The sequence below is a fragment of the Morone saxatilis genome, unplaced genomic scaffold (genome assembly GCF_004916995.1).
Source record: "Morone saxatilis isolate NCDOM2014 unplaced genomic scaffold, NCSU_SB_2.0 Contig18, whole genome shotgun sequence".
In the NCBI taxonomy this organism is placed as follows: domain Eukaryota; kingdom Metazoa; phylum Chordata; class Actinopteri; family Moronidae; genus Morone; species Morone saxatilis.
This window is the reverse complement of record NW_023339740.1, coordinates 7,230,000-7,240,427: the sequence shown is the minus strand read 5'-3', so window position 1 is coordinate 7,240,427 and position 10,428 is coordinate 7,230,000. Positions and strand designations below refer to the sequence as shown.

At 43.8% G+C, this 10,428-nt stretch overlaps 1 protein-coding gene across 1 annotated transcript; it reads left to right on the top strand.

Annotated features, from left to right (window-relative positions):
• The first annotated feature begins 2,323 nt into the window (after positions 1–2,323).
• LOC118328698 (inositol hexakisphosphate kinase 2-like) lies at positions 2,324–8,043 on the top strand. The gene is made up of 5 exons (XM_035662580.1): positions 2,324–3,062; positions 4,322–4,550; positions 5,099–5,283; positions 5,764–5,939; positions 6,595–8,043. Exons 1-5 carry the CDS (start codon positions 2,816–2,818, stop codon positions 7,225–7,227), a joined length of 1,470 nt encoding a protein of 489 aa, XP_035518473.1. The 5' UTR covers positions 2,324–2,815; the 3' UTR covers positions 7,228–8,043.
• The last annotated feature ends 2,385 nt before the right edge of the window (positions 8,044–10,428 follow it).

Sequence of the window (10,428 nt, the reverse complement as noted above, 5' to 3'; positions counted from 1 at the left end):
ATGTTCCTTCAAGATGTGGGGTAGTGAATAGACACGCTATATTGCAGTGATCTCCGTTCATGGAGCGATTGTTATCATCCATCTGTAATCGAGGACTTTTACATAGTTTTGGTGTCTTTATTTAAGGGATTGTTGATCGGAATGTTTCTTAGATATATTACATATGTTTTGTATATATAGCCAACTGTTATTAAGCGTCCAACTCCCTCACTCTCCTGATAATGAATTTAATATTGATTGCCAGTGCCACAGGTGTTGTCTGTTTTGCAGCGGATGATTGTTTTAAGTTTTCACGGAACTGAGCAAAACAAAGGTTCATAGATCATAAGCCACCATTCAATTGTTTATGATAACCTTTCCCTGCCTGACGACACCTAAGCGCCCTTGGTTAATTGTCAGAAGTTGGTCACTAGAATCAGGGGGGAGTTGAGCCAGGGGGTTAGTTTGTGGGGGGGCAGCCCGGAGGCGGAAGGGGCCGAGCCCCGTTCTCTAGTCCTAGCATGCAAGGAAAAGTAAGCTAGTTGGTTTAAAAAGATGATGCTGTCACGTGTATGGTGTGTTTTAGAGGATGATATCTGTGGCTATTTTTAACATAACTTTGTTTGTCATGGCCTAAATTTTGTTACCTTCTGATGTTCCCATAGAGGAAGGGCAGGATTAATATGAGCTGGAAGATTAATGTCACTAAGGGACATGTTAGTGACATATTGTGTCTGCACCAAGCAACCAGTAAATAACCAACCTGTAATGGGTATGCAGATGGGGCGGCACCCGACGTGCACGGCACACAAGCCACCGTGGGGCACGCCTTGCATGTACGAAAAATACACACGAACGCGTACGAGGGTAGATAGCGATAATTTAGAGCCCCGCACTGAGGAGCCAATGTGGTTTTAATAACAATAACATCCATGCCACCTCCCCACCTGTGTTTCGGGTTTTGCCCGCAGCAGAAGAACTTTACGCATAGTGTGTGAACTGGCCGTGGCACTGGAGATCTATTTTATGTGATTAGACTGGACATTAGGAGGGTTGCAGAGTATTAAAGCAGGTATTATCAATAGTTTCCAACTGCCTGGGCCTCCAGCACAAGCGCGTCCAGCATACTTCCCCTCTCTTATACTGTAGCACTTTTCTTTTTATCACCGTTTTGCGGTTATGTCTCCTCTCTACCTCTATACTCTTTGATCTTACATCAACACATGACACTGCTGACGCTTCTGTTGCCGATTTAGCATCCTTCTTGCGCTTACCATTTACTGTAGTTTTCTCTTTGTTTTATAAATTCTCTTTTCATGTTTTCATATCACTCTCTGATTGATAAAGTTCTTGTTTCCCACCTGATAGGTCTTGTAGGAGATAAATTTCACGTCTCCACTTACGTTGGTAACATTGTAAAGATAAGAATCTAGGGGGCCCCAACCAACTTCTCTCATATCTATAGATCTATCTGTTATGCATAACCATTAAGTTTGTTTGCTGGAACAACTTATTAGTTCAGAGAGGCGTCCGTGGGCGGGCTAGGTAGAGCAATTCAGAGAGAGAATGGATAATTGTCAAAGCTGATAAAATGTATTATGATGATATATTAATACATTTACTAGACTCTAAATTAGTGTGGTATTTTTTTAATAAGTTTTTTTATATGTTCCTTATAAAGAAGTAAGGCGATAGTATTTTTTACGCATGTTTAGTGGAATATGTTTGGTAGATTAAATATGGGAGTGTCTTCTACAGCTGATTGAGCTCATTTTGTTCTGATTTATATGGAGTTTTAAGTATTATCATTTTGTTTATATATAGGTGACCTACCTGTCAGTGTGTTTTTTTTTTACTGCATGCAGTTTTTGTGTCTCTGTCTCCCCCCACCTTGTTCTGTTTCCATTACCACCACCTGTACTTGTTAAGTAAGGAATAGAGTTCTTATTCTGTCCAGGGTGTATGTTACACCTGCGGAGCACCGAGAGAAGAAACAGCCTGGATTTTAGCTCAGCCTCCCTCCTATGTTTTTTGATTCTCCTCCTCTCTTCTCTTCCTCTCTCTCGTCTGCCTCGTTTTCGGCTCGGTTCTCAGGAGAGTGGAAGGTCCTCCTATCTTCCTCTCTCTCCGCTCCTTCTGCCTCCTTCTCTCTCCTCGTCGGTCTCTCTCTCTCTCCCTCCCTTCCCCCAGGCTCCCCCCCTCCCACCACCGTCTTTGTTTGCTTGCTCCTTTCCCGGGAAGGGTTACCACCCAACAACCTGCTTTCGATGCTTCTGATTGGTGGTTTGCTTGTGATGAGGGCGGTGCTAGTGTCAGGCTTGTGAGAGCTTTACCAGTGGTGAGCCAGCTCTCAGCTGTCAGAGAGCAGTCAGTCTGCAGTGGAGGCACAAGCAGGATCTGTCTCTGTGTGCTGCAGCACTAGTCTAAACATCAACGTTTAAAGGACTTTCTGTGGCTTTCTGTTTCTTCTCAGCTACAAAAACTGCAAGACAAGGAGTTAAAAAGGAATTAAATAACCACTAAAACTCAGGTTTTTATTCAGTTTCTCTTCTGTTTCCTCCTTCCTGTTCTTTGTTTTCGACCAGCAGAATCCCCAACAGCACAGACAAAGCAGAGCATCATCACAACAACAGCTTCTGAGGACATCGTGGGAATAACCTAAAAAAAACCCTGCAACCTTAATGCAAAATTAAGGTTGACCACGACTAGTCCTCTGTGGATCTGCAGTGCGTGAGTGAGTGTGTGCGGATCCCTGCCATATAGGGCCCCCACCACATTGTGTGTGTGTGCGTGTGGAGGCTAATGCCCACGGTAGTGTGGTCAGGGCCAGAGGAGGATGGGTCCGGCTGTGGAGGCTCAGGCCCAAAAGGCCATGGATGCAGAGCAAAAGCAGCAGCTGCAGCATCAGCAGTGCTACATGCAGAAAGGGGTGATGCTTGAGCCCTTCGTACACCAGGTGGGAGGACATTGCTGCGTCCTGCGCTTCGGGGAACAGACCATCTGTAAGCCCCTCATCCCCCGCGAACATCAGTTCTACAAGAGTCTGCCTGCTGCAATGAGGAAGTTTACCCCCCAGTATAGAGGTAATGTAAACCAGCCTTTTCTAACCTGTGTTGTGTCTGTGTTGTTGTGCTGTGTTGTGTTGTTTTGCATCTCTCTTTCTTTATTTCACTGCTCAATGTGCAAATGGGCAAGTTAGGTGAGAATTGATTTCTTTGCAGACACGCGTTTGGTTGTGTAAGTTTTGAGAATATTAGGAAACGGAGGTCCCAGTTTTGTTTCTAGGTGTCTTCCAGCAGCATGTACCAAACTGTGCCACAGGAGGGTGCTGCAGCTGAGTCTGCAAGTGGGCTTCCTACAAACAGGCCACCTGCATATGATGTCCTCTTTGTAGGAGGCTCTACTAACACAGGTAAGTCAGGTTTGCCCCCAATTTCTTTTTCTGGCCCACAGCCAATATAGTGGAAAGGGTGCAAACTGAGATTCTTCCTCATTCAGATCCAGAAATCGAAGTCACTGCTGGACAGAGGCCATGAGGTCATCTTAAAAGGTCATAATCAATAGTCAATAGGCAGCACTCCATCACACCATTTAAGAAACTAAGCACAGTCAGTAAGATATACCTCTGACTGAGCATGTCCTTACACATCTTCCAATAGGCTCTTCAGGTTTCTGTGATCGGGGTTAAATAACATCCCCTTTTCTACTGAGCCTAAATGAAAAACTTTTATGAACTTCTATGTGATCATGTGATGATTTTAAATCAGTCAAGCCTGAAGACTAGCATCATATGTATTTCTCTGTGTATGTGTGCAGTGATGCTGTCTGTATACTATATATGTATATTGCTCATCATTTTGTGTGAGATGAAATTTTTGGTAATAAACTGAACTGACTTATGTTTTGTAGCCTTGTGTCATTTGTGTTTGGGCTGATATTTTCTCTATTTTGCTATATGCATTTCAGCATTAAACCTACTTAAGAGCATGGTCTGTTTTTGTGTGTATGGGTTTACACAATTAAAACCCACTGCCTGCATATTGATATTGATTGTTCTTTTATTATGGCCATTTCTTTGTTGCTTTGAGAGCTCATTATCTCTGTCCCATCCTCTCTTGTCTGTCATAGTTTTGTCCAGGTATTGTTAAAACATGATTGTAGTCACAAAGTAATCTGTGAGTGTAACTGCTGCAAAATACAGCAAGATTGGGATGAGAGAATCTTAGCACTTAAGAACTAGTGTTACCTTGTCAGCTTTATTGTGCTTTGATTATTTATCTCATCTCTTCACTGCTCCATGATACAGATACCTAACAAATGTCTCTCTATGTCCTGCTCTCAGGTGTTGTGTCAGTAAGCTTTGAAGAGGATGAAGAAGGGAACCTTTGCCTCATCGCTTACCCCCTCAAGAGTGACCCTGCAGCAGATCTGGAGAACAAGGACCCCATGGCCGACTGCGAGCCCAAAAACGAGATGCTCAAGTGGGGGATGACGTCTTCGCTGCTTGTGGACAGTGAAAATTACAGCAAAGATGGCCGAAGCCGCCACTCTCGTAAAGACAAGGACAGAAGGTGAGATAAAGAAAACATTCCAACAAAGACAGCAGTACACTGGGGGACTTTGTTACTCACAATAAAGTACAAGGTATAGTTGATGTATCAATAAGCGGGGGCAAAGTGAGTCACTTTCACACTCACATATTGAGGCTCCTGTAAATGAAAGTGAAGATGATGCATTGATCACTTCAGAGCCATTACACAACCATGATATATTCGTTTTCCATGAATTGTCAAGCTGTATTCTGAAGACTCACATTAATCGACTGATGACGCACGCATTGACTTACACATACAACCTAAGGCGAAACTGGCTCGAAATACTGTGAGAGGCTGATCCTTGGCCTTGGCAGCCAGAGAGAGGGTCACAGCCTCGGGGGGTTACATAACTGCAATAAATGCATGTTGGTGCATACAGTACACACAAACACAAAATGTATGAGGAGTACTCCATTATCCTCTATCCACAGACATACTTTAACCACATACACAAGCCGATACTGAGTCTTTCGTTCTTTATTGTGTCTAAAACTAATGAGGCTCTCTCTCCCTCTGCCGTTCAGTGTACACAAGCTCCAGGAGGACGTGGAGCTGGATTGGCTGCGGCAGGCCGAGGTGCTTTACTACAGACTGGACCACAGTCACAGCAACGCTGTACCGCAGCTCAAGCACAACCCCTGGAGCCTCAAATGTCAACAGCAGCACCTGCAGAAGATGAAGGAGAATGCAAAGCACCGCAACCAGTACAGTATCCTTTCACTGACTGAAGACTGCACAGCTTTCTTAGATTCCTGTTTCGCCAACATTCAATATCACAGTGGAAAGAGAGAATTCATTGTTCAGAGGTTCCAGGCCACAGAACACGGCATGTGTCCCGGCCATCTGAGCCACCAGGATACCTCAACACCTGCCTATTTACAAGCAATTGAAACCTATACATCATTATCAGTGGTTCAGCATGTACCTGAGGACTGTTATCTAATACAATGTCTAGCTATCAATGTCTCGCCTGTGGAGTTGTGCACTTCCATTAGTTACTTGATATTGCTGTGACTTACCGGTTCCTTTATAATGATAATAGCATTTATGTGAATGCTGTGAAACATTCTGGAGGGATTAGCTTAGATCTACATAGTTTTTTCTCTAACCTTGTCAGGCAGTTTAAAGTTAAAAGCTGAAGTATAGAAGAAGGCCATGGTCTTTTGCCTCCTTGACTCAGTTTTCCCAGAATTCATCCTGCTGGAAAACCTGACGTGGCGGCACACCATGCCGTGTGTGTTGGACCTGAAGATGGGCACACAACAGCATGGAGACGACGCCTCGGAGGAGAAGAAGGCCGTAAAGATCCGAAAGTGCCAGCAGAGTACAGCATCCTCTATAGGAGTCTGCCTCTCAGGCATGCAGGTGGGCTTCGAGCCAAGACTGACCTCAGTGTTCATGCCTCTGTCTTGAAGGAATAGTTTTGAGAAATACATTTATTCACTTTCTGGCCAGAGAGAAATCTATACCACTCATATCTGTATGTTAAATATAAGGCTACAGCGAGCAGCTGGTTAGTGTAGCTTAGCACAAAGACTGGAAACTGCAAGAAACAGCAGGCTTGGCTCTGTCCAACTCTTACAAAATCCACCTATTAGTACCTCTAAAACTATTTGATTAACACATTACATCTCATTTGTCTCATTTTGGAACTATTCCTTTAGTGACCTGACTACCATGTATTGTTTAGGAGTCTACCCTGCTACAAAGGTCACAAAGGGAATTAGCACCTGTAAAACACACAATTTGCCTCTTGCTGTTAAATCAGTATAGGTGGCCCACTGGTTTGTGACTATTTGAGAACAACAGAAGACCGACTGACTGAATGTGATATGTTCAAATCCAGATCAGATTAGTGACTGTCCATTTTGGAATACTTGTCCCTTTTTCTTGCCTGGATTTTTTATATAGAAAGTGGAAGAAGTTATGAATAAGACCCAAAACTTTTGTTGCCCAATTAACTGCAAATTGATTGTAAAACTATTTTTCTTTTTCCAACCATGTTTCTCCATCCCTTCAGGTGTACCGGTCTGACACGGGCCAGCTAATGTTCATGAGCAAGTTCCATGGCCGCAGGCTGACCCTGCCGGACTTCAAGGAGGCTTTGTTCCAGTTCTTTCACAGCGGACGGCGTCTACGACGTGAACTCCTGTCCCCGGTGCTGCGCAGGCTCAGAGAAATGCTAGCAGCCTTGGAAGCCTGTGAATCCTACCGCTTCTACTCCAGCTCCCTGCTCATCATCTACGATGGAGCTTCCCACCGAAAACACACACGCCAACACACTGAGGACAGCCTCTCTGAAGAAGAAGAAGATGAGGATGAGGAGGAGGAGGAGGAGGACGAGGGGGTGGAGGCTGAACCAGAAATGGAGGAGGAAGAGGAAGAGGAGGAGGAGGGGGATGTGGGTGAAGTAGCAGGTGCACTCAGTTTTCCTCACAGCTCCTCCACGTCGAGCGATGGCAGCGGCGGGAGCTCAGGTGACTCCCGCAGCAGCCCCGCGGTGGACGTGAGGATGATAGATTTTGCCCACACCACCTGCAGACATTTCCAGGGAGAGAGCGTGGTGTATGAGGGCCTGGACAGCGGCTACATGTTTGGTCTCCAGAACCTGATCACCATTATCTCCGAGCTGGAGAACCACAGCACAGACTGAGGGCTGACCCCCTCTGACCTTTGGAAGAAAAGAGGACTGGACTACAGAAGGGCAGAGAGATCTCTCCCCTCTTCAAAATCTGATCTTGTTGTAGCTGGCCTTTCATTGGACCCTGTTCCTGTTTCTGCCATCGGTGCTTCTCAATGTTCCTGTTGTGTGTTTTCGTCTTCAGGATATGAATCAGACTATCGCGTAATATAGAAGAGCCATCTGTGTGACTGATGCAGTGATTTACCCATTGTCATCATTCTGTTTAACCCAGTTCACCGTGAGGACAAAATAGGGGAAGGCAGCCAATAAAAGCAGTGTTGAAGGCTCGAGACAGTAGAAATGTTTTCCTTGTGTCCGATTCCAAAGAAAGTATCAGCGTTTTGCACACACAAACATGCACTGAAACACATTCTGTTGAAGAAGTGTGTGTTTACACTGAGGGCTATGTGAGAGAGCAGGAGCTGTAATGTGTATGAGGACAGAGTCAACGGGAGGAGAGGTAGTGCGCTCACACCCTCCATTCTCCTCTTTTTCCTGTTCATTCTGCCATCCTTTCCCTGTTCATCCTCACTCAAAGAGACTATATTCATAACAGTACCAGAGACAGATGACATAGAGTTATTTCTTTATTTGACATGTTTCATAAAATAAACTAAAAGTTCAAAAAATATTGTGAATGGAGAGTACTACATTCCATGTTATTAATGTTATAATAATGATATGAATTAATATTGTTATTTGACATGTTGGGATACCTCTATCTTGTATGTATGTTTTGTCCACAGTTTGTTGGGGGGAAATTAAAGACTTGGGTTTGTGCTAACATCTGTGTCCTCTTTAATATTTGGTGTTTCTGGTAGACACTTGTGTGAATGTGAGGCCTGTTGTAGATGTAGACTTTGCTGCAAGTATTTATCTGTTGCAGAGATGTGAAAATAGAGACGGGGGTTGGGAGAGGATGACGGCACCCTGAGCTGCCTCAGCCAGTCCTGGTCATCTCCAACCAGTCTGAGGCAGATGGAGCGGAACTGAACAATCTGCGCTCAGTCACGGGCTCTGTGTGATGTGAGGAGTGCCGGTGGTTTGCGTGAGAGAGAGAGAGAGAAACTATTAAGCAGACACAGGCTTGTGTCAACAGAGAGCACGGGCCATCACCACTTCACTGTCTCTCTCAAGAACGTACTGTACAGGCGCCCGGTTAGCTCAGTTGATAGAGCCATGTACCGAGTCCTTGCTGTAGTGGCCCAGGGTTTGAGTCCGACCTGCAGCCCTTTGCTGCGTGTCATCCCCTCTCTCTGCCCCCCTTTCCTGTCTACATTCAGCTGTCTCTATCAATTAAAGGCAATAAAAGCCCCAAAAACTACTTTAAAAAGAATGTACTGTACCGCTGGCACAGACATCCATCCTCGAATCAATCTGAAATATAAAGTTTTATGTTCAGGGTAATAAAGACACATTTGAATGGCATTTCAATTTCAGCGCAATGCTGTAGTCACTGACAGCTACAGACTCCATTATTTTGTTATTTAGAACCTAAATATCACATCACAAATATCTGACACACTTTAAGGCTGTCTTATCCTAATTTTGTTGTCACACATTGGTGAGAGTACATCATATGGAGGCTGTGTGCTTGTTTCAGTGAATGCTGAAAATAGTGACCTCCTGCAAATTGCCATCTGTCACATGCTTGCTGGGTTTTGGACGTCAAAAGGTCGTCCCATGAGGTCTGGCATATACAGACTCATACTGCTTATAATGAGTAGCTCTATTTAAACAAACAACACATTAAATATGGGTAATCACAACATTTTTAAAATGAAAAAGGAAATATATTTTCTGTCAATTTGACCAACTTTGTCAACACAATAAGCATGAGGAGGTACATATGTTTATTGAGAATGGGATGTCTACATGACTGAGTCAAGTGTTACATAATTATATACATATTCTGAACTTCTTAAATCTTGTCCCTGACAAATACCCCCATATTATAAAAAAGTAAAACTAACACCAAAACTAATACAAACTGAATTAAAGCTAAACATTTTTGAGAAATAAAAACTAAACTGAAACAAGCAAAACGACCCACCACACTGGAAACTAACTTAAACTAAACTGAATTGAAAACAAAATTTATAATGAAATGAAAATAAAAACTAATAAAAAACTTCAGAAGTATAATAACTCTGGAACACATCGCTCTTTATATACTGTATGTTGTTCTCTGTCTCCGGCCTTCCTTAATCCTGTGGTGGCTTAGGACAGCACAATGAAAGGTCAAACTGTAACCCAGTAAAGGGTCTGACCAGGAAAACAGACACTTTAATCTTTAAGAGTGTGGGTCAGTGCAGGGTTAAGGCGGTTTAAAGGCACATACTGTATTTACACGCCACATTCAGACCCCAGTATTTGCCACATTTAACAGACTGCCAGAGATGAGCTGCAGAGCCACAGTCAGTCCTGAATCAGGACATGCATGTGACGTTTCTGTGCTAAGCAATTGCACAGGGATAGAAAGGCTGATAGATGAGAGGATGGAAAGACGGAGAAGATAAGCTCTTCCATCTTCACTCTACTGGGAGAGGGGGGTGGGGAGGTGGTGACCGATGTTGTGTAACAGCCTCAGGTCAGTGGGCTGCTTTCAACCATCAGAATGATCCCATTCTGTCATCATACTCTGTGTACGCATATGTATATTATACCACATGCACATTGCATACCACTGTATAACACATGTGTGCATGTACGTCCTCGTAGCCCATTGCTTTGTGAAGGTTGCAAGTGGAGCAGTTGCATAACAGCGGTTAAAATCACTATGGCAACAGCAGCCTTTGCTGGGAATGAAATAGTGTCATAGTTTTTATGGGCCACGAGAGTCACACCCCCGTTCATCAAAATATTAATGCACTCTGTCACTACGTTTGTGTTCATTCATCAAATGTGCTCCATCACCTCGTGGACATTTAATCATTGTACAGGCTTCAATATTGGTGAACACTTTCATTCAAAGCACACAGTCTTATGACTGATGTATGTGTCACCTCCAAAAACATTCATTCCATGACTTTGGTCATGCATGATGCAAAATTCATTTGTCTTTTTGTTCACTACCATCAGCTCATTTCCTTCTCTCTCAGCAGTTCACTCACTTTCACATATTGCACTGTTGAAAGGGAGCCAACTACTACAGCTCTCCTGTCTTGCTCT